Source organism: Macrobrachium rosenbergii, chromosome 22 (assembly GCF_040412425.1).
Source record: "Macrobrachium rosenbergii isolate ZJJX-2024 chromosome 22, ASM4041242v1, whole genome shotgun sequence".
NCBI lineage: Eukaryota > Metazoa > Arthropoda > Malacostraca > Decapoda > Palaemonidae > Macrobrachium > Macrobrachium rosenbergii.
The window spans coordinates 10,930,844-10,956,821 of record NC_089762.1 but is presented as its reverse complement, the minus strand read 5'-3'; the positions used below and the strand labels follow the sequence as shown (position 1 = coordinate 10,956,821).

Here is a 25,978-nt window from a genome sequence, read left to right as displayed (position 1 = left end):
ACCTTCCGCCCATCAAAGTGGTCCGCGAAGGGGCATAAACCCAAACTATTCCAGGCCTAGCCCTCTCCAATTGCGAAGGGCTGGCCCACCAAGAGGTCTTTCCTCCGCGAAGAGAGATTCAGGAGGAGCAGTACCGCTGCAGGACGTGCCAGCGGGCAGACCACTCCACAAATTGGGAGGGCTGCCCAAGCAAGCAACGCCGAGCGGACGCCCCCGAACAAAACTCACCGAGAGGCTACGATCTCCCGCTGGGGCAGGAATCTCTGCCGCAGCCAACCACAAGTCGTCCGAGAGGTATTGCACCTCCGGACCCCTCATCAGGCATGCCTGACCCTCAACTGCTGCCAGTGCCACTTGCGAGCACTGAGCAGTGCCAGACTCCGTCCGCCACGGACGTTGAGCTACCAGTGGAAAAGGCCCCTATGCCGGGTCTAAATCATGAGGCAAATCCTCCTCCGGGAGATTTAGGATTCCCCATGCAGTTGATCATCGCGACTGGAGAGCCTCCAGCACCCAAAACTTCTTCTTTGCAAGATTCTTCTTTGCAAAATTTGAATCCAGGGGATGAACCCCTGGAGGATCGAAATGGTACCCCTCCCTTGGAAGACCAGGAACTGGCATCCTCGGACGCAGAAGTCGAGATCGCTCTCGCTCCGGTTGTCGCAGCAGCCGGAGTAGGAGTCCTCCCCGCAGCTTTTGCAGTTGCCCTGACTTCGCGCCCGCTAGCCCTTCTGGCCTGTCCCCGGAGTTGGTGCTCTCATCACCTGCTAGGCCAGCTACTGATAGGCCTTGGAGGAAACCGAAAAAGAAGAAGAAGGGGCGGAAGAGAGCCCAGTAGTTGCCGAGCTATACGCTCATCCTGGCACTAGTGCCCTCTCGGCACAGTGCCCTAACATCTAAGAGTGATCCTGGCCCCTTGCCCAGAGAAGGTAGCCAGTGTGATCTCTTCCTTTTATTTGTACCTAGCCTAGGCCACCTTAAAGTACAGTACATCAATTTAGTAACCTTGTTCTTTCCACTTACCACCGAGCCGCAGTAATCATGTAAGTAGCCTAACTAATTTCAGTAATCTCAACTATTGTGAAACGAGCCACGATGCTCGTGACACGCATGGCCTAAGACCTCAGTGAGGCACCCATTTATCATATGAGGCAACCCTCATGAATTAACTAGTAAATTTTAATTGTATTAAACATAAACCATGTTGTAATTTAGTTAGAATATTAACTCTTATGTTGGTGCTACGGTCGGGTTAGGATAGGTTAGGCTAGGGAATATCATAGAACGTACCACTAGGCTAGGTCTAAAACACATCATGATTGTAGGAGGTAGCCTATAATAACCGTGAGCACCTTCTAGTACTATTAGAATTAGGTTAAGTAGTGATTATAGCTCATATCCTATGTAGGGTTAGGTAGTTCTGTAGCTAGGTAGGCTAACCAGGACTAATCTGCTCAGGGAAGGAGAGTAACCTACGAGAGGCGAACAGCTTGCTTAGTATAGACCTTCACGCCCGAAAAGGAGTGAAGGCCCTCTTAAAGGGGGAGCTTTTATAAATATTTACTGCTGTTCGCCCTCGAACATTTAGGGATAGAAATATCAGCCTGACTGAGACAGGGAAATTGCTTTGTCCCACGATAGGTAGCATTTAGGCATTTAACCCCATAGGCTGGAAAGTTTGTAAACAAAATATGTTAGGGCATTAGGGACCTAAGCCTCAGAGAGGGTTTACGCTCAATGACCCCTAGTTATGGTGGCCCTTAAGCTTTATTCTATGCATTCGACGATGCCTTTGTCAAGGTCGGATTGCCCTGGTGGTATAAGTCCTCCTCTGGAAGAACGAAGCGAGGTCGAGAGTGAGAGAGATTCCAGCGGTCGCTGAACCAGGGTGACGCTGCGTGCGTGCCCGAACGATATTCTTTATTCTTTATTACTTTCTCTCCTACGTCTATCTTAATTAGTGAATTGGGAAGACTGCCAGAATACGACTCCTGAGGTCCTCGTTTGCGCAGCTTAATCGGCGTTCACGGTAAGTCCGATTCTTGTTGAAGCTTCGCCGATTGACTAGTACTTCTCTGTATTTCACATTTTTTCTTTGTTTTCTTCCTTCAGCCACCACTTAGGTATATGTGTTTACGAAGTCTAGATTAAGTCAAATTATTTTATTGTTAGCTTCAACCCCATTATTCCAGTAAAATACCTAGGATTTAGGTAAGCAAAATCAGGTTAAATCACGATGCTTTTGTATGCCTCGCGTCCGAATGTTTGGAAGAACCGTTGCGTTTAAAATCAAATTCATCTCAAATATTCTTTGTTAAGGTTAATAACCCTTAACTGGCGACCTTTGGCTAATTAACGTCTGTCTTTGAGGTTAACTTTTGGCTTCAAGTGACAGGTTACGTGTAATCTTGGTTTGCAGGGCCGTAAAATTTACGTAAATTGAATAATACATGATCAACCAAGACTCCTCACACGTAACAATATATATATATATATATATATATATATATATATATATATATATATATATATATATATATATATATATATATATATATATATATATATATATATATATATAAAATTTTGAGCAGGTTAGACAGGAACTATAAATGACCCTAAACTGTTTTGGCTCAAATCAAATTCTTTTTTGACCAGTATATTCTGCACACTGACCTTGTCCTTACTGTGTGTGATGGCATCTTTAGTGGATTATTCATGCCATCTAGAAGATCTCTATCTGTTATAATTAAAAATACGTGTTTGATCTTTGCCCTCTCACCCAGATCATGACTTGAATCGATTCATTAACGGAGTATGCATGCGAAATATGAAGTTCTTCCTCGTAGTTCAAGTGTTACTGTCATCTCTAAATTCCAGCTTGACATTTGACCTTGAAATATGACCTTCCTTGACCCCACTGCCCATTGGCATTGTTAATGGAATATGCATGCCATGAAATGTCAAGGTCAAATAAAAAGTGCCATTGACCATTCACTTACAATTAAGACTTTGACTTTGAATGATATCAAACTGTGCTCATCGACGTCATTGGTGGATAATGTGTACTAAATATGAAGTTTAAAATATGAATGAATTTCTGGAAATAACTAAGGATGTTTATCATATTGTTTCTCGATACAAAAATTACAAATTTCACCCAACCTAGATATAAATTCAATAATTTCTACACACACACACACACATACACACACACACACATATATATATATATATATATATATATATATATATATATATATATATATATATATATATATATATATATATATATATATATATATATATATATATATATATATACAGTATGTATGTATACGTATATACATTGTAAATCATGAGATTTAACATGTGATGATCATATATGTCCTGAGTCCGAAAGGAAAAAATGAAAAACTTCATTGAGCCAGCACTTTTTCTTCCTATTACTAATTCATTGGTTAAGCCAACGAAATTTATTCTAGAATAATAAGAAAAAACCAGTAACCATTTCTTAGAGGTTTTACCTGTTAAACAACCCAACAAATTTAGATTTTCTAAATTCAGAAAATATATATGTATATATATACATACATATATATATATATATATATATATATATATATATATATATATATATATATATATATATATATATATATATATATATATATATATATGTATACACACACACACACACACACACACACATATATATATATATATATATATATATATATATATATATATATATATACATATATACCATTTTGGTATTCCTCTCCTCCATTCTCCCAATAGTTCTGAACCATGATCTGAAAACATTCTAATCAATCTTTTCACTTATGCTAAACCTTAATCTTTTTATATCCATATCTTACCCTTTCACTCCTTAATAAACTACGTATACTATGCAAGCAGTTCATCCAAACAGGTTTAACCTTTAAATTTAACTGGAAGTCAACATCCACATTCCACTTACACCTAGAAAAGTTGACGTAACATTCCTTCATCCTTCACAGACTGATTCCTGCAGAAACTCCAGTTCTCCCAAGTCTATTGTATACATTACTATCTTTCAAATTTCACCTAGTCTTTAATGGCTTTCCTCTAAATTACCAGAATTTGTTTTATTTTATCTCAGATATCATTCTTAATAACTTTCATTTCTTAGTCATTTTGGTTTCTGTATACCCATATAATCTTACTAATGTTTATATTTACTTTCATCTTTCCCCCCTCACCTAGAACTTCAAATTCTGTAGCTTCTGCCATTTTTTCTTTATTATAGTCAATCTTTATTATCACCAACCAACAACATCACTCTACATTACATACCTAACACATTTTTCTATCCAATTATCTTATGTGTCATCTAATATTCTTTGGGTTACCTCTAGCATCGTGCCATACAAATGGTAAATAGTCATGAAGACTTGACACACGCCTGTCTCAACACTACTTTATACAATACTGTTACTTATACACCAATATGTCTTCCCATATTCTAACAAACGCTTTGCATTAGTCATAAACTCTACCCACTGAAGCTCCATCATACTGTCATTGGATTTTTCTAAGCCCAAGCAGTCCAAAAACTTTTTTCAATTTTACTTCCAAACTTTTCACTTAACTGCGTTATAAAATACCCCTGATCAACGAACCCTTGTCTAAACCCTCAGTGCTCTTTCCCATTCAGTCCTTTTGCCTTCTGCCTGACTTTCTCTGTTATAATTCCTCCATGAACCTTCTCGGCAAATTAACTGATGTGTGAGGTTCAAGAAAGGTCAGAAGTGAGACTGATTCTTTATTGTTCACGACAGGTACTTATGATGCGAAAAGTGGACGGAAAGGTAGCGGGCAACCTGCGGCCCCCGCTGCATCTGTATAGAATTGTGTTTGTTGAAAGACATAAAAGGACATATACAGAGCATTACAGAACATGCATAAGGCAGATATATATATCGGCAAACAGGCAATGGAATGATACATACAATGAGATACATAAAGAATCTGAAACAATAACAAGTGACAAATACGACATGATTAATGTACAAATGTAGAGAGAAACACAAGGAATGGGGGCGGTTTGATGCCCTTACAATACTCCCCTAAGACAATAATTATATGAGAAATTATTTGATGACACATCAATCACGGAGGTGCTGCGGCAACTGGAGTGGGCCTCTACTTCTCAAGAACTGCAGGTGGGGTGTGGGCGCCACCTCTGGTACTGGTGTTGGCTGTTTCCTGCGCTGACCTGGACCTCTTTTTGGCGTGGGCGCGGCTGTTCCTGCAGTGTTGCTGAGGGGGAACTCTGGGTCGCCTGCCTGTCTCCACGCTGATTTTGTTGCCCAACAGGAACGCTGGTTTTAGCCTGTCTACCACTACCCAGTCCTCACACCCGTGGATGTCCAGCAGGAGTGCTTTAGGTGCCTACCTGATGACTCTGTGGGGCCCCCTGTAGGGCCTGGTTAAGGGCGGCCGATGAGCGTCCACCCTGATGAAGACGTAGGCGCAGGAATCTGAGGCGGGTGGGTTGTATCTGCTGGTCCTGTCGGTGGGGGTCCTATGGCAGGGGGCGAACTTCCGTGAGATTTCCATCAACCTCGGGAGGGGCATATCTGCACCCCCAGCTGATGGCGGAAGAATTCTCCGGGCACGACCAATGTTTCCCCATAGACTTTTTCGGCTGGGGAGGCATTGCCATCTGCTTTCGGTGCGGTGTGAAGGCCTAAGAGGACCCAGGGGAGCTGTGTATTCCAGTTCTCATTGGTGCAGCGTGCCATAAGAGCTGCCTAAAGAGAGCGGTGGGCTCTCTCAATCATACCGTTTGCTGTGGGGTTGTACGCCATTGTGCTGTGTAGTTTCGCGCCCATCAGACTTGCCAAGGAGACCCAGAGTTCTGAGAGGAAGGCAGGACCCCTGTCCATGGTGATGCTATTGGGCACTCCAAAGCGGCTGATCCGGCTGGAGAGAAGGGCCTCTGCGCACGACGTTGTGGATGCCTCCTTCATGGGGGTTGCTTCAGGTCAATGGGTGGAGTGGTCTATAATCGCCAGGAGGTATCTTGCTCCTCCGGACTGTGGAATGGGGTTGACAATGTCGACGTGGATATGGCCGAAGCACCGACATGGTTGGGGAAGTTCGCCCATCCCTGATTCCTTGTGGTGAGATGTTTTGCTCGTCTGGCATGCTATGCAGTTCCTCACCCAATGACGTACGTCCTTGTTAATACTGTGCCAGACAAACTTGTTGGTCATAAGGCATGCCACTGTGTGCCCTGAATGATGGGAGAGACTGTATCATGTCGAACGCCTGCTTTCTCCTCAAAGCTGGCACAAGGGGGCGAGGGCAGCCTGTGCTGGTGTCGCAGAGGGGCATTGTTCTGGAGTTTCCAAAGGGCACGTCTTCTCACTTCAGTGCTGTCAGTGACATTCTGTAGGCTGCCGTCTCAGGGTCCGCTGCTTGCTCCTTCGCCAAGTCTTCATAGTCGATGCCGAGCTGGAGGGAGTTTATTTCTACTCTCGACAGGGCGTCAGCTACTGGGTTTTTTCTCCCAGGGCCGTATTTGATGAAGCAGCTGAATTCTGAGATGGCAGTTAGGTGCCGCTGCTGTCTTGCCAACCATGCGTCTCCCCTGCTTTGCGAAGGTGTGTACCAGGGGTTTGTGGTCCATCAGGATGGTGAATTCGGTGCCCTCCAGCAGGTACTGAAAGTGCCTTAAGGCCTCGTGGACAGCCAGCAGTTCCCCGTTGAAGGCGCTGTAGCGGGTTTCGGCTGGTGAGAACTTGCGGCTGAAGAAGGCCAAAGGCTGAGGGGCGCCGTTCACAATCTGCTCCAGTACTGCACCACAGGTGATGTTGCTGGCATCCGTTGTTAACCTGAGGGCAGCTGCGGGCTTGTGGTGTGTCAGAGTTGTGGCGCTGGCGAGGGCTGCCTTTGTTTCACTGAATGCCTTCTGCTGCAGAGCTTCCCAGGTCAGCGCATTTGGCTTTCCCTTCAGGACTGATGTTAGTGAGTACATGATCCGGGCAATGTTGGGGATGAACCGTCTGTAGTAATTTATCATCCCCAGAAACTCCTGCAGGGCCTTTATGTTTTGGGGTTCTGGGAACTTCTCTATGGTCTTCACCTTAGATGCTGTCGGACGTACTCCTGAAGGTGAGATTTCGTGCCCGAGGAAATCTATTTTTTCCTTCCCGAAGATGCACTTGTCGAACCTCACCACTAGGCCGCTCTCCTGTAGACGTTTTAGGCCTGCCCAGACATGTTGAAGGTGTTCCTCGGGCGACTTGGAGAAGATCAGGATGTCTTTGATGTAGCAGACGCAGAAGGGCAGGTCCCCCAAAATGGTGTCCATCAGTCGCTGGGATGTGGCACCTACTGTAGGTTTCTGAGAACGAAGGTTGAATAGAAGAATGTATAGGTTCCGATGGGTGTTATTATTGCGGTCTTTGGGACGTCATTGTGGTGTACAGGGACTTGGAAATATGATTTAAGCAGGTCCATTTTGGAGATCTTTGCCGGTGGAGTGAGCTCATCAGGTCCTGCATGTCTGGGAGGGGGTAGTGGTCTGGTGTCGTGACTACGTTTAGGCGGCGGTAATCTCCTAACGGCCTCCATGAGCCATCCACCTTCTTTACCATGTGGAGGGGTGATGCCCATGGGCTTGACGCTTTTTTGCAGATGCCCATTCGTTCCATCTCTGCGAAGGCCCGTTTAGTGTCTTGTAGCTTTTGTGGGGACAAGCGCCAGAACTTCACATGAGTTGGTGGGTCTGTCGTGGTGATGTGATGGAATATGCCGTGCTTTGCTGAAGCCCCCGGTGACTGTCTTAGCTCCGGTTTAAACACGTCCGGAAACTCCTGTAGGAGGGACGTATAGCTGCTGGAGGCTGTGGAGCAGATGGCAGGCATCCCCAGTCCTTTGGCGAGCTGGCGGGAATGGCAGGTTCCTGTGTCCAGTAGTCGTTCCCTTCTGACATCGATGAGAAGTCCGTGGTGTCCTAGTAAATCTGCACCCAGCAGCTGGAACTTAACATCCGCGATGACGAAGGGCCAGTGGTATCTGCGGTCCAGGATGGAGATGATCCGTGTTGTTGTGCCGCACGTGCGGATGGGTGTCTCGTTTGCTGCGATGAGGGCATTTGTTGAGTCAGGTTTCTTCTTAAGATCTTCCTTCATCGGCGGGAAGACGGATTGCATTGCCCCCGTGTCTACCAGCAGGCAGTGCTTGGAGATTTCATCTTTGGTGAAAAACTTGCTGGTCGAGGGAGATCGGTTTAGCGCGCCACTGCTGTTATTTGTTGCCGCTGATGTCATTTTTAGAAAGGAACAGGGGTGTTTGCAGTACTTTGCTTTGGCGCCAAATTTCTTGTGGTAGAAGCACCACGGCGTAAATGATTTCCCTCTGTTTTCTTTTGGTTTCTTTTTGAAAACGACGGTGATCTCTCTGTTGTCGTCGTTGTTGCTCCCCGTCAGGCTGCAGGCTTCCTGGGCGGCGGCTTCAAGGGTGGTGGCATGTTCTGAGGCCTTGGTGGCCTCGTGTACCATCTGGGCGACATCTATTAATGCCCCGGTGTCGAGGGTGTCTGTGTCCCTTATCTGGCTCCTTACTTCCTGCGGGAGGTGTCAAAGGAAGATCGCCCTTGTGAGGTCAATTTTTCTTATCCTCCTGTTCTTGTCTTGTCCTGGCAATGTTATGAGCCCCTGCAGTTCGTCCCAGGCCTCTCTGGGTGATGCTTCTCTGAGGGGCTGGGATGCCTGGTTGAGTGTGTGCTGTGCTCTTTCCGTCACGGGGATTAAGTAGGTCTTGATTAGTTTATCTTTTAATACCTCGTACGTGACTTTGTCTGCATGCATGTCGAGCCAGGGGAGATCCTGTTGAACACCTCGACTGGGAGTGCCGCCATGGTGATGTCGGACTTATTTGCATTGTCTGTTATGCGTGCCATGCGGAAGTGTACTAATTCTTCCGCGCTGAAACCATGATGCCTTGTTTTTTCGCGCAAAAACTGAGGGAGTTTGACTGCGTCTGCTTTTGTCGGAGAGAGAGGCATACAGATGATGCTAGCGCATTCGCATTGAATCTCATCTTCTGTCATCTTTACTGCTCATGCACCAAAACGCGGCAAAATGTGCCGTGTTGAGTTCGTTAATGGTGCTGATTGTAGTAAAAAAATGTTCCTTTGGTGGGTACGCGTATTTAGTCCGTTGATGGGATGGTTTCCACCAGGGAAGGAGCTATCCGGGGCCTAAACTTGGCGCCATGTTTGGTCTGTTAAAGGCTCTCTGACGGTAGGCTGCAGCCGTAGTTAGTCTGTCAATGGCTGGGTCAAAACCGTGCTAACTGTCGCTTCCCCGGGGTCACCAGTGTGAGGCTCAAGAAATATCAGAAGTGAGAATGATTCTTTATTGTTCACAGCAGGTATTTATAATGCGAAAAGCGGATGGAAAGGTAGCAGGCGACCTGGGCGCCCCACGCCTGCGTCTTTTCAGAAATATGTTTGTTGAAAGACATAAAATGACATAAAGATCATTACAGAACATGTACAAGTCAGATATATATATCGGTGAACAGGCCGTAGAATGATACTTATAATGAGATACATAAAGAATCTGAAACAATAAAAAGTGACAAATACGACATGATTAATGTACAAATGTAGAGCGAAACACAAGGAACGGATATCATATGTCATATCTATGCAAGAGTTACTTCCGGTAATTTGCACACACAAAATTATGATCACGAAAAAGACAGTAACTACAAACTTGAAGCAAAACTAGTTACATATCTACATAAGTATATATAGATATCTCCCAATGACGAGAGAAAAGAATACGATGATGATGATTTTTCAATATAAATTTATATATACTATACATATACATATAAATAAATGAATATATATATATATATATATATATATATATATATATATATATATATATATATATATATATATATATATATATATATATATATATATATATATATATATATATATATATATATATATATATATATATATATATATATATATATATATAATGTCACAATGCGTATCAAGTACCTGGTTATTACACAACTAATCTCAAGATTTCAAGTTTCAAAATATACCTCACTTCAGCCAGATACCTGAACTCATAACATTAATTATTACGACTGAGTACTCTAAAGGTAACAGTGATCCTTAAGAAAAAACTTGTTTATTACTTGAAAAATCAAACTAAGTTTATCAGAATATGTGTGAGGTATCAAAAATCAAACTAGAAATATTCTGGAGTAAAAGGGCATCACTCCATCAAACAACTCTGTTTCCCTGGTCTAAATTCACTTTAGCAAAACTAAAAGAACAAAACATGTTTATCACTTTGCCTTATGCACACACAATCAATCCTATTCACTGGTGATCAATAAATGAAACACTGTTTTTCTAAAATGTTAAATACAAAAATTTATTTTCAAATTCAAAGTTTATAATTAGAATTCACAATCTGAAAAATTTATTATTACTTGAAAATAACACAACACTTAATTAATTCTCGAATTAAATTATGAAACAAAACTAATTCACAAAAACTTTATCAGGAATTTAAATTAATCAAGCAAAATTCAAACTATCAAGAATTACTGAAGATTTGAAAAGAAAATCTTAATAAATGAAATATTAAATCAAGTATTCAATGTTAAATTACCAAGAAATATTTAAAATGCTACGTAAATAAATGTTACATTACAAACATAAAAATGTGAAAATATGAAGAGATTGCAATCAGAGAAAACACACAAAAATAGACATAAGATTTATCAATAATAATTTCACCCGGTCAAAATTTCCTAACTTATCATACCATGGTATTAATAAGTAAAATTCACGTTACCTTACACAAACTTGTGAAAACCTCTGTAAAATCTCTTGCTGCAGCTGCATTTACCACAAAACACTTTTTACCAGGCGCTCGTTACAAACTAAATAACTTTACTAAATTCAGATCTCAAAAGTTAATGCTAATACATGACCACAAAACACTACGTTGAAAGTAATCTCTTTAAGAATGAGAGAGAGAGAGGGAACCAAACAAACTGGTCTCGGAAATCAGAAAGAAACAGATTTTAGAATTCCAGTAACACGTGAAACAATTACATGATGTCATTAAAGCATTTTGGGCGCGAGATACAAAAGTTCTAGAAGCAGGGAGATGACGTCATTAAAGCATTTTGAGTGCGAGATACCATGGAGAAATTTCTAAAAGGAAAGTTACGTCATCCCAGCAAAACGTTTTGAATGCAATCTTACAAAACGTGGCGTAACTGATCAAGACATGTATTCTTTCTCTCAAAGTGGTGTATGTGACTCGAACATGTAACAACATGAAATCACTCGTCTTGAGCTCGTATGGGATGAATCGGCATTTGTTATTCAAACCTGTCATCACATCAACCTGAAACAAAGTGTTCTCTCTTATCTCAACTGATGACAATTGAAATGAAACAAGTCTATGCTGGACACACACGTGTTCATATACTACGCTTTTATCAAGAAAGATATTATTCATTCTAAACTATGTTACCATTAAAATTGTATTATGAATTCTAAATTATGCTATTAAGTTACTTAATCATTAGTTCTTTTGAGATCTGATGCCAAACTAAATATGACACTTCAACAATCATTATTATTACACATAAACATGATGAAAAAAGTAAATATGTCAAAATTATAGGAGGATATATGTATTACAAGGCAACATCATGAAAATATATATATATATATATATATATATATATATATATATATATATATATATATATATATATATATATATATATATATATATATATATATATATATATATATATATATATATATATATATATATATATATATATATATATATATATATATATATATATATATATATATATATATATATATATATATATATATATATATATATATATATATATATATATATATATATATATATAGTCATAAACTGGGTCCTTGGTGTGGATGGAAATTGCAACAATTTATTATTATAGACAGCCATCGTACCAAGGGGGTCCACAATTATGAAAAAAGGAAAACTATTGGAACTCACCTTAGAATCTTCCTTGATTTACGTAAATAATGAAGGTTGCTGATTTGGAATTAGAATTCATTTAAATCAATATATATATATATATATATATATATATATATATATATATAAATATATATATATATATATATATATTCGTGGCAATAAAGCTTTCAAGAAAATTTCATATCAACTACTGCGAGTAGGAATCATTGTCGCCTGGTACTGTCATATCTTCACGTTTTCCCTGAAGACTCTCAGAATCCTTCTGTCTTCAGCTCATGAAAGGACAAGAGAAATGCCAATCGCGCATGCGTATAGCGTCATAGCTCAGAAGGTGCACCGATATATGAAGCCTTCAGAGACAGCATTTGAGCAAAGAAGACGAAGAGTATGGTTAAAATAGACTGGATGACGAATCAGATCGACTAAAAGATTTTCCAGTGAGAAAAGTACATCTGGAGAATGTTTACTGATGAAAATATGGACTACTTCGCGGAGCAGTACGGAATCGAGGTTACTGCTCTCTGCGATTGTGGATTTATTCATCAGCTCTACAGTTGTACTGTCACTTATGGACGTAAGTTCTTCATTCGAAATAAGGAAGGAAATAAACAAGAAGAGAAGAAGACAGTGGCGTGGAGGAACTGAAGAATTTATGCGAAATAAAAGGTAGAGAACTTGAGGTATTTTCTAAGCTGATTGAAAGGAGATTTTGGATGCCCAAAATTACTAGTTGGAGCAGTTCTTCGCTCGAAATAAGAAAGAAAAAAATAAAGAAAAGAGAAGACATCGGCATGCAGGTAAACTGAAGAATTTCGACGAAGAAAAACAAAGAAAAGCTTAAAAGAAGGAGTGTGAAACTCATTCCATAATCATACGAACTCATTACGACACAAAAACTCAAATGAAGGATCACGTAAACTACGTATACTATGCAAGCATTTCATCCCAACAGGTTTAACCTTTAAATTCTATTGGAAGTCAACATCCACATTCCACTTACATCTAGAAAAGTTGGCGTAACAGTCCTTTACGCCTTCACAGACTATGATATATATATATATATATATATATATATATATATATATATATATATATATATATATATATATATATATATATATATATATATATATAAATATAAATAATCATACAAACTCATTTACGACACAAAAACTCAAATGAAGGATCACGTATAACAGACTGCTGGCTAGAAGCTACATGCACACCAATATCCAGATGCATATAAACAACTATGTCACGTCCCACACATGATAATTTAGCAAGGGCATTTAGAAGAGCATTTAAAACTCCACCCAAAAATTTAGATTCCAGCAGAACCATTATGAAAAAGATGAAAAGTTTTGTGATTGCATTTTCATGCTCCAAAGATGTACTGGATAGGATGCTATTGATTTAGAAACTCAAGACATTGAGTTTTAATTGAGAGAGAGAGAGAGAGAGAGAGAGAGAGAGAGAGAGAGAGAGAGAGAGAGAGAGAGAGAGAGAGAGAGAAATGGTACAACAAAGTTAAATTATTTGTACGTAATACAGCATTTTGGAGGGTGAATGGAGTCTGTATGAGTAAATGGCTTCAATGAGCTTACCCCGATCGAATAGATTTAGGAGAGGGATACAAATATACCAAGGCACCTGCGTCGAAAGAGCATGCTCCTGCAGTCCTCAGACGTGTAAAGGTCAGAGGCAAAGATGTCACAAAAATGAACACTATGAAATTGGAACCATAATTTAGGAACGCAGCTGTTTGATCGTAAGTTCATACCTATTGTAGGGTTTTCAGTTACATTACACAATCGTTTTTATCAGTTTAAAGTAAATGAAATAAAATACAAAAGCGGTGTCATCTCGAATTCATTCATAAGGCTTTGATCTTTCCTACTTTCCTTGTATCGTCTTCGTATCTAAGGAATTTTTTTTTTGTAATCTTGCCATTAACAATTCTTTTATTACTTGTATGGCCTAGCGGGCAGCGTACTTGCCTTTCAATTAAAAGACCTGAGTTCGATCCTGATGTGAATCAGCAATTTATTTCTGTTCCACATGTGATTGTGTTGATTATTTCTATCATATTCACTCAGAAGGGATGATTCGAATGAAATGCTGTCAACTGGGTCATTGCTGAGTAGGGAAGTTGGGGGTAACACGCTGGTATGCAAGCAGTTAGCTTGCCCAGGTACTTCCTATTTGCAGTGGCACTCAGGTTCCAACTTCTTTTATGACTTGTATGGCCTAGTGGGCAGCGCTCTTGCCTTTCAATTGAAAGACCTGGGTTCGATTCTGATGTGAGTCAGAAATCTGTTTCTGTTCCACACGTGATTGTGTGTTGATTATTTCTAACATATATATATATATATATATATATATATATATATATATATATATATATATATATATATATATATATATATATATATATATATATATATATATATATATATATATATATATATATATATATATGTATATATATAAATATATATATATATATATATATATATATATATATATATATATATATATATATATATATATATATATATATATATATATATATATATATATACACACATATATATATATATACACTGTATATACATATATATAAATATATATTTATATATATACATATATATATATATATATATATATATATATATATATATATATATATATATATATATATATATTTGTGTGTGTGTGTATGTATACATATGTATGTATATACACATATATATAAATAAACACACACACACGTGTATTATATATATATATATATATATATATATCTATCTATATATATATATATATATATATATATATATATATATATATATATATATATATATATATATATATATATGTGGTGGGGAAGTATTCACTTCTTATAAGCTGTCTGTTGTATTTTGTGCTTTCACTTGGTAGGAACAAGTTGCTCGATAATTAACTATATTGAGCTTCATTTATCATGTTCAGATGTCGGCTATATTCCAAATTTTCACAAGTTTTCCTTTTATATATTTCGGTTAAATGAAAACTGTTTCCACTTAAATACAATTATTTTAGTCTTTAAACTGTATAACTTTTCCACCTTTTATCTTAAAAGGCACATTGTAAATTCTTTGACTTAGAATTTCACTTTGGCTATGGGCATTCAGAAATTTTATATAAGTTCACAAGTCACGTCGAGCTTTAACTGTCACCTCTCCACACACCTCACACACTTCCTGCTCTGATGCCTTTTTCTAACTGACTCTCCTTCCAGAGTCTTCGTATATATGGGTATTCATTCGATGCCGAAATCTGGTGTAATTTTCCCAAGTCTCGTCCAGATGGACTTCCCTTTTCCATTAATGTTTCACTTTTAATTATCTATACAGTTCGTTCAATGGTTGTTATCAAGTTAATGTTATGGTTTGCGAGAGGTCACCAGGCAAGGTCAAGATCTAAATTGGCTCTTCTGTCCAGTGCTGGATGTGATAAACAACTTTGATTCAAATGGGCGATGAACGGTCAAACTCGGCATCTGGAATCACTTATTTTCGTTATCGCCCTTTTCTGTCTTGCTCTCTCTGTCTTTATTAAAGATTTTCTGTATACCATCGTGCGTATATTCCATTATTATCTCGGCCAGCTACCCAGCTGACTCCAGCAGCTCTAGCTAAACTAACGCAAAAATAACATATCTAAGAGGACTCCTAACTCATGCTTCTTAGGAAAATCACATAATTTTATAACATAAATTTTAAAGCATTAAATTGAATATAAAAATAAACATTTCTTCAATCAAAGGGAAATAAGATACTCAAATGTACTTGTAAAACAAAACAGAATTTGCTATACAAGTTACACAGTCATTACTCAGTCCTTGGTCCAATCCTGTTCAGGTGGATATCGCCCTACTATTTATGGAATTTGTTAAATAAATATTTTTTCTTTCTTCTGATGACGACGAAAGTCATAGTATTTCTTGGTTGACCATGCGAAGGGGGATGTATACACGTGGCTGTTACCTTCTCGATTTTGTACTTCTTGAAACGTCCTGGAGGAATATTCTTGTGTCAACAAATGTGTTATGTGTTTATATAAATTAATTTTGACTTCTTTGATGTGGCTATAAGTGATTTTCTCGTCTAATAAGTTTTGTATGTTCATTATTCAACATTAAAGGTATGATTGGCAACTCAATTAAAGAAAGTGGTAAGAGATTAGTACTTGTAAATTTTTCTATATTTACTGTAACAATAATTAGTAAGTTTTCATTAATTAAATCTTCTATACAAGTGAATAAGGTAAGTGTGTTAGTTATTGTACTAAAATCTGAATTAATGGTAAAAGAATTTTCTTTTCTTAAAATTATTTTATGTTTATCTTAACCCATTTTTTTTATTTTTTTCCATCTAGGAAATTCCTTCTTAAAAAATATTAGTCGTGCTTAGTTAGAAAATTAAGATATAATTGATATAAACTCCTTAAAATAATTACATTACATTTTAAAAAATTTACTGACATTTCCTCGCTTCCTAAATATTCCCCTTATAGTCAAAGAAAAAGTAAATTCGAAGTTGACTCTAACCCCGAACTTTTGCTACAGAACCAACTAATCAGAGTAAGAATTGCAACAATACAAAAAACAAGTTTTATTCCTAAGTCAACCGATGAAGGTAAACTTAGTAATAAAGAAACTAAATACAGAGAATGATAGGATGATTGATGGGTTTGTTCTTATTGTAATTACTGAAATGTGACTCTTCTGTTTCTTAGGTTATACCTAGTTTTTCCTTTTTCGAATTCTTCAGTCAATTCTGGTTCCTTAATTTCTTTAGTCCTCTTAACTTGTCTTTATTTATCCAAAATCCCTCTTCTAATGATTCAGCATATGTGGAAGGCATTTGGTTGTTTATTTTCGTCACCTTCGCTTTTGTCTCTTGCATATCTGTGACTTTGTACGGACCTGTGAATTTGGTGGCTAACTTATAATCAATTCCACTTCTTACTTCCTTCTTGATGTAGACTTCATCGCCTATCTTGTAATCTACTGGCTTTAATCCTTCTTGATGCTTGTCGATCATTCTTCTGGGCTTCTAGATCTTTGTGTAACTGTTTATGAATTATCTTGAAATTACCAATTCTTATCTTCATAGTGTCTTCAGAACAATTTGGCTTTTATGGGTGTTGCTTGAGCACTGGAATGATTTCTAGCATTTAATGACAATTGGACTTAAGGTAAATTGATATCCCAGTCAGGATCCTGTCCTACTGTATGCCTTAATGCATCTATAAACTTTCTGTTATTTCTTTCTACTAAACCATTGCTAGCTGGATGATATGGTTGTATTGTTACTTTCTCTACTTTGTATGCATCACAAATTTCTTGTACTAGTGAATTATTGAATTCGGTACCATTGTCAGATATTATAAGCTGTGGAGCGGAATATCTACAAAATATCTTGTCAAAGAGAGCGACTGCACATTATTTAGCTCCTTTTCCCGTCATTGGTATTAGCTCTGTACATACTAGTATATTCTTATTCCCTTTACTGATAGTATACAAGTTAGTGATGATATCTATTTACTCTTTCGAATGGAGTTTGTGGAATGGATACTTCCTAGAGGTACTTCTTTATCTGTTCTTCCTTTATAACTGTTACAAGTATTGCAGCTGTACACATAGTTGCTAACATCTTTGTAAATTCCTTCCAATGGAAAAGATCCTTTAATTAATCTAACTGTTTCATCTCTTCCTGGGTGTGCTCTCATGTTATCATCATGCATTAGTTCAATAACCTTACTTCTTAGGCTCTTCGGTACTATTCTTTTGTGAGTTACACCTTGAAAAGACTTACTAAATGGGTCATATTCTTCACACATCAGACTAATACGTTGGCCATGATATTCACTGCATCTATGGGACATCCAATTGTCTTCTTTTTTTTAATTCTATTTGCTCTTGATGATCGAATTCCTTCTTATTTTTACAAATCTGAAAACTTCGTTCAAATCCTCATCCTGGAACTATCTTTTCAGAGCCTGATAACAGGAACTGTTTTCGCCTACTGTGGAATATATTCTCCTCAGGTATTGCTTTAGTTCCTCCCAATTCTTAACTCTTCTACAGGCACTAGAATGAATGTAACATCCTATATCTCCTGATGACAAATCTAGATAGGATTTTGGCTTCATTCAATTTGTCTGTGTCTGTTCCAGCCGATGGTGTTATTCAAATGGGTTTCTACTTGCTCAATCCATGTTTCTAGATTACAAGCATCGTGTTCTCCTTTCCTTCCCCAAAATTTGATAATATGGTCACTAAAATGCATGTAATTTGTGAGCAACCGTGGAGGTTGTGCTTGACGGAGCTGAAGTGGTAGGAGTAGCCATTTTCAATTGTTGTGTTTGGCTCTCGTATGACAGGAGTTCTTACTTTCTTATTAGTGCCGATCTCCTTCTGTGCATTTACTCATTAATGGCAAGTAAATTCTTAAACATCAAATATAACTGAATTGTGATTAAGTTATGGCAGTAATATTTAAAAAAATAAAATTAAAGACAAACCAGGTCTTAAAAAGTCATAAAAAATCATAAATACTCCTTTTGAATTAAAGGTTAAATGATTTTAAATTTCAGACTCTTGTGCACAAAGTTGGGGGACTTGTTAGTGCCCAGGGACTGCGTATCAGGAAATTTTTGCACGTAGCAGAATGGCAGTAACTTCTAAGTGGAATTGATTCACAAGGTTGGGACTGACTGCAATTTGGGAAGCAGAGTAGCAGGATTTCTGGAAGAGAATTCCAGGTTAGCATTAAAAAACAAGGAGTTTCTCTCGCACGAACTTAACTATGCACGATGGAGGAATTGATCTATTAGATTTAATTAGCCCTTGGTAACACTATGCTGGGAGTGATTTAATTATGATCACTGAACTAATTTAATTTGAGCGTGGGAGAAGTCATGGGGGGCGAATGGGCTGTTAGTTGTGACTGAACAAAGGGGGCTTTGTTTAAGAGAATTGAAAAGTTGGAAATAATGAAAATGGAGAGAAATTCACGAGGAGAGAAAGAAAACTGCAAGGGACTGCATTCCCAGATGTACCTTCTCCTTCTGTGCATGAGCTCGTTGCAAGACGAAATTCGGTCGCAGGGTTTTTACGATTGGACCAGCATGGAATAGGAGGTGGGGCACGCCAGCGTCTGCTCTCTCTCGAGTCTCTGTTGCATCTGCTGGGGTTGTTTTTCTCATAACCTTCTCGGCGGGCTTCGGAATGTTTTTGAGTTTGGGCACTATTACGATCTCGCCTCTCGAGATCTACAGGTTCTTTAAAATAAACAAGCAATTGGGCTGTAATGACTGACGAGAGGTGACAAACAAAGGAGGGAGGAGCAGAACAAAACGAAAAGTTACCTTAAAATTAATTTATTTACAGTAAGCTATGTACATATTTACAGTCGAGTCAGGTTTAATTTAAAATTAGCATTACTAACAAAATTAATTACTTAACAGCAGCAAAATACAATACAAGTAATTTAAACTTCAAGTTAATAAATCAATAACACTTGAGCAGCAAAACATCAGCAAAATACACAGGTAGCATAATAAACCTCAAATAGATCAAATAACACAAGTAGCATAATATGAAATAGAAAAGCAATATTATAAATACGTAAACAGCATGCTACTAGTTACATTACAGCCAGAGTTACATAAACAACCTCAGACGAACTCAATAGAGCCGTCGAAACAGCCCCAAGCTGCTTGACAGGAACACTGCAGGACAACTCCGACAGAGTCGACACGACAACCATCTCGTCCTCAAGCACAGTGCTGACGTCCTCCTCCAGTACTGACGACCACGACAGAGCCGACACGGCAACCATCTCGTCCTCCAAGAAACGTACTGACGTCCTCCTCGATCACGACGACCATGACAGAGCCGACACGGCAACCATCTCGTCCTCCAAGAAACTCTCCGCTGCTCTGCTCTGCTCTGCTGCCAGGACCTGACTCGCAGGTACGGATACCTGCAGCTGCTACTCCAACTGGCTTGCTGGTACCCTGGACCCTTATTCGTTGCTGCTACGAACCTGACTGACGAAGTCTGACGCCATCCATCAGACGTCAACTCGCCAGTAATTAAAAACAAACAAAAACAAAGGAGGCAACAATCCACTAAGGGAACAATCGACAAACGATTGTTCCTAACACCTCCCCACCTAACAGAAAAAAAAATATTTTCAATAAAAATTTTTTTTTTACAGACAAAATACTCTCCCCCAATGCTGCCACACCCTCGCCAGCCAAAACAGAACCAATCCTGGCAAGGTCGCCAATATTACGATCTCGCCTCTCGAGATCTACAGGTTCTTTAAAATAAACAAGCAATTGGGCTGTAATGACTGACGAGAGGTGACAAACAAAGGAGGGAGGAGCAGAACAAAACGAAAAAGTTACCTTAAAATTAATTTATTTACAGTAAGCTATGTACATATTTACAGTCGAGTCAGGTTTAATTTAAAATTAGCATTACTAACAAAATTAATTACTTAACAGCAGCAAAATACAATACAAGTAATTTAAACTTCAAGTTAATAAATCAATAACACTTGAGCAGCAAAACATCAGCAAAATACACAGGTAGCATAATAATAAACCTCAAAATAGATCAAATAACACAAGTAGCATAATATGAAATAGAAAAGCAACATTATAAATACGTAAACAGCATGCTACTAGTTACATTACAGCCAGAGTTACATAAACAACCTCAGACGAACTCAATAGAGCCGTCGAAACAGCCCCAAGCTGCTTTGACAGGAACACTGCAGGACAACTCCGACAGAGTCGACACGACAACCATCTCGAAAAGCACAGTGCTGACGTCCTCCTCCAGTACTGACGACCACGACAGAGCCGACACGGCAACCATCTCGTCCTCCAAGAAACGTACTGACGTCCTCCTCGATCACGACGACCATGACAGAGCCGACACGGCAACCATCTCGTCCTCCAAGAAACTCTCTGCTGCTCTGCTCTGCTCTGCTGCCAGGACCTGACTCGCAGGTACGGATACCTGCAGCTGCTACTCCAACTGGCTTGCTGGTACCCTGGACCCTTATTCGTTGCTGCTACGAACCTGACTGACGAAGTCTGACGCCATCCATCAGACGTCAACTCGCCAGTAATTAAAAACAAACAAAAACAAAGGAGGCAACAATCCACTAAGGGAACAATCGACAAACGATTGTTCCTAACAGGCACAAAGGCAGGGCACATCTGAAAAGCAAGTCCCAAAGCCAGTAACAGGTTCATACAGTAAGAGGCCGTATACCTAAGTCCCTAAGGGTCTAGATAGTAGCCCCCTTAATCCCGGATTCGCCCCTTTTGGTTTAACGATTTCCCAACCCCCCAAAACATGTGATGGGGGGAACTAAGTGGCTGGTATTGTTCCCCCAAGTCAGGTGACCTGGGGGAGAATAGATTTATCTGTTCAAATCTGTCATGGTTTCTTTCTTCCTTCAATTTCCTACTCATAGCTGACGACTGAGAGACGAATTTTTGTGAATACGGAAGAATATACATATCCAAACAGCGGTGGCCACAGCCAGATATACATCAATGGGGAGGCGGACATAAAGACTTGTTAAAAAGGGTCAATTTATTTGACGTTTCAATGTAATGTCTTCATTACATTTTCAAGGGCTGTACAAAATAAATAACATAAATTACAAAAAGGCTTGGTTGGGACCAAGTACTCTCCCATGAAAGCAAGGGAAGCTGATACTGAATGTTCTTCTTCTCTGGCTTCTCTGGAACCACTTGTTCTTCTTGTTATCTTCCAACCTCCTTTTCAGTTCCTCATTGGAAGATTTTATCTGTAAGGCCTCCCTCGAACAGCTTGATTGGGAAGGACAGTGGTGGGTGTTGTTAAAATCTCTCCTTTAGGATTTGATTGGAAATGACCTCAGGAGGAAGTGTTAATGACTCCTCCTAGAATGTTTGATTGGAGAGATGATGAACTCCTTCATTTTGTCAAGCCCTTTCCATGGAATTTCCATGTAAACGCCTTCCTGTTGAAGGTGGGGTTATAGATATGGCTGGAATGTTAGCTTCTGACGAAGTGCTGAGTAATCCTTAGTCGGATAAATCACGAGGGCACAGTTTCCAGATTTTACGATTGGTTTTATGGCCCTGGCGCGATATACTCGCTCACTGTTTTGAGTTCGTGCAAGACGGTTTCAACAGTTTGTTTACTCACGACACTTCTAGTGTCGCAATCTCTCTCTTCTCTCTTTGTATTCTTTCTCTCTCTGTCTCTCTCTCTCTATTCTCTCTTTCTCTTATGCTTTCCTATCTAATTTTTCCTTATACCTTTACATCACTCAGTCCTGCTATCTCACATTGCCCTCAGTGTGACAATAAAAATATAGTTCAAATGGATAACTGTAAATTTACATATAAAATAAAGCATTTATATGAGTGCCCACAGTGTAAACACACATAAAATATTGAATACTTCACGTTAATGCAATAATGGTAAAATAGTAGATTTTAATAATATATTGTAGAAAATTCATACACTATACATTGAATCATCACTTAAAAGAAATATTCATACATACAGTGAATTACCACATTGTGAAATGATTAATTGCAATAGAGAATATATAATGAAAATCAGCAACATATAAAGAAATTGGCAATAAATCATGTCTATAAGAACATTATTCTTTTTCTTTGGAACTTTTAATTTCTTTTATAATCTTTTCAATATTTGAAATTACTACACGTTTGACTAAAATTGCAAATACCACAATTACAAGTAAGATTATGACTAAATTGAACAGAGACAAAATTGGTGAAACCTTTTCTTTGTAATAGAAAAACTCATCTACCAATGGTAACTCATTCAGTTGTTTTAATTCTAACTGAGACAAGTGAAACTCTTTGATATTCTTAGAACAGTTCATGTATGGGATATTTTTATTAAATTTAAATTCAGTGAAAATATGAGGTTCATAGTACAACTGGTTTGGTATTACTAACTTGCAAGTCTTATCAAAAGCATGGACATTCTTGAAACTAACTTCTGTACTTAGATTATGGCTGCTACAGTACCTAGTGAAAACAAAAAATTGACTGTTCTACTAAGATGGAAACAAATCTGTGTTTGGATAAACTTGTACATAACTCTTTTTCTTGATTTTTGTTGTCAATTATTTCTTGAGCACAAGGATAGGCATTAGTAGTTTCGTAAAAGTGATCGAGATTACAAATGTATTCTTTTTCTCTTAAAATTATGCAATCTTTTAATTGGGCATCAGTAATAAATGATACCAATAATCTATGTTCTTCTAATGCAAAATGGATGTTGTTGACATTTGAAATTATTACATTTTCCTTTATCAACATGGGGAAAGGATGTATAGGCATCAGTACATCTGCATCTTTCTGATTAAATGGTAACACTAAAATAATCTTATCCTGCACCATCTTTGTGGTTATTGAGTTATAGTAAGCTATAACGTCCTTTACCATAGGGGTATAATGCCCCTCTACCAAATAAAAATTAATTATATCTTCTAATTCTTTAAGAGTGATTAGTGTTGGGCTTAACATTCCCTTATAAGCTAATAAGACTGCGTTTAACTTGTCTCTATGTTCTTGCAAGACAATTTCACTCTCCAGTACGAAATTATTCAAAAATTGTTGATTTTCTATCATATTTAGTTCCTTTTCTACGTTCTTATTAATCTTTGTAATGAATACCTTTAGCTTTTCTATTTTTTGGGCATTTAAGTTTTGAGAAGTTATCACCTTATTTATTACGGTACCTCTTACTGCTGCCCATTGTTCCAGCCTTTCAATCCGATCCCTTTCTTTTTCTACATTAGATTCAGTTGTGACTCCAAATAGCTGATTTAAGCCTGTTCCTATAAAAGGTAAGAGGGATCTTTTTTACCTTGTATATAGGATATTTCTTATGTCATTATCTAATCTTTTCAACAATGGTAAGGCACTGCTATTATCACTCTTCTGTATTATGGATTTGAGTTCTTTTTGAACATCTTTTAAAGTCATTTCATTGATAAGCACTGAGGATACATTTATACTTACAATTCCTAAATCCTTTATTAATTTCACAGATCCCTTTTTCTCTAGTAGTGCACCCTTTCGGATGACAACTTCGGATGACACGAATTGAAGTATTATTACTATTATTAAGATGAGCCGCATGTTTGTATCTAAGAATAAGCCTTATCAGAAATTCTATATACATGAGGTATTTTAATTTCTACAAATAGATTTTACATATGATATTTCAGTTCAACACTTTACATAAACTTATCTTTTTCTTAATTCATATCTTTTGTTTATTTGTTCTTCCTTATTTTCATTCAATACTTCTAACTTTTTAGTGGACCAGGTGTTTGCTTTTATTACCTTCACATGATTCCAATGAACTACCCTTTCCTTTAGATCATTCTCGTTAATAATTCTAAGCTTATTTAATTTTAACACTTCTAATACTCTATAAGGACCACGAAATTTAGGAGAAACCTTTACATTAGGACCTTCTGGAATATGATTTTGAACATATACCTGAGCACCTACTATAATGTCTTGTTTAGTCTTATTTTTGTCATTGTACTTTGCATGAATTTTATGATATTTATTAAGTCTAGTCCTCGTTTGTTTGATCGTTTCATAAGTACGTCTAGTTTTCCATGCAATATAGTCATCATAATTATAAGTATGTCGGGGTGGTGTTGCATCATCTAGTAAGGTATTAGGTAATCTCTTTTGATATCCATACAATAAGTAGTGTGGTGATTCTCCTCTTGTCTCATTTACAGTATTGTTTAGAGTAAACTGTACGTCTTCCCAAGCTAAATCCCAGTCTTCCTGTATTAGGTTTAACTAAAGTTTTCAGGATATCCTTTATTTTACGATTTGTTCTTTCTACTGCTCCATTTGAACTTGATTTATATACTGTAATTTGACATTTATTTATCTCGTAAAATTCACATAATTTTCTTAGTTCACTAGTAAGTTCAGCTGCGTTATAAAAAAAAAAGAACTTGTGGACATGAATGTCTCGTGATAATTCTAGATTTAAGAGCTTCTGCTACTGTAATTGCATCTCTATTTCTTACTGGTACAATTTCTACATATCTGGTTAGATAGTCTAGAAAGACTAGTATCTGTTTATTCCCTCTAACAGTGGTAGGAAATGGACCTAAAAAATCCATTGACACGACCTGGAACGGATTCAGTTCCGATGGATATTTTTCAAGTGGAGCCTTTGGATTTACGTTACCATTATTTCTATTACAAACTACATAATTTTTTACAAAGTTCTTGGCATCTTCACTACAATGGGGCCAATAATAATTTCTGGTTATGATTCTACTTGTCTTTTTGATTCCTGGATGTCCTGCTAACTTGTATGAGTGGGTTAGTTCTAAAACTTCTCTGATTAATGTTTTTGGGATGTATAGACGAGAATAACCATTCTTCTCTGCTGGTCCTTTTATACAATAAACCATCTATCAATGCATAATCAAGTTTTTAAAGATTCATCTGTCATTAACTGTCCTGTTATCTGTCTGATTTCTGCATCATTTCCTTGTTGTATTTGCATAAGTATAAGTCTACTACTTGACAGCTAAAACAAAACGTATTAGTGGTAATACATTTCTCTGTTTCTTCTTGGGATCTGGATAATGCATCTGCTAGTGTATTAAATTTCCCTGGGATATATCTGAATTCTGGAGCAAATTCTAACACACTAATGAACCATCTATTGAACTTCATGTTATTTGTAAAAGTTCTCTTTTTAAACAAATCACAAATGGGTTTGTGATCAGTAA

The 25,978-nt window shown here is 37.8% G+C and overlaps 1 protein-coding gene across 1 annotated transcript; it reads right to left on the bottom strand.

Annotated features, from left to right (window-relative positions):
- Nucleotides 1-6,032: 6,032 nt before the first annotated feature.
- LOC136850367 (uncharacterized) lies at nucleotides 6,033-17,182 on the bottom strand. The gene is made up of 5 exons (XM_067123981.1): nucleotides 17,024-17,182; nucleotides 7,647-8,621; nucleotides 6,662-7,396; nucleotides 6,419-6,504; nucleotides 6,033-6,237 (listed from the first exon to the last, which is right to left on the bottom strand). The coding sequence occupies exons 1-5, from the start codon at nucleotides 17,180-17,182 to the stop codon at nucleotides 6,033-6,035; spliced, it is 2,160 nt and encodes a 719-aa protein (XP_066980082.1).
- Nucleotides 17,183-25,978: the final 8,796 nt, after the last annotated feature.

Bases quoted from the DNA above. Each gene is read 5' to 3' on its own strand.
- LOC136850367 (XM_067123981.1), bottom strand. From the start codon at position 17,182: ATGATCGACAAGCATCAAGAAGGATTAAAGCCAGTAGATTACAAGATA. The intron at 8,622-17,023 runs GTGACGAAAATA...CACCTCCCGCAG, and splicing joins TGCAAGAGACAAAAGCGAAG to GAAGTAAGGAGCCAGATAAG. The intron at 6,505-6,661 runs GTACACACCTTC...AACTCCCTCCAG, and splicing joins TGATGGACCACAAACCCCTG to CTCGGCATCGACTATGAAGA.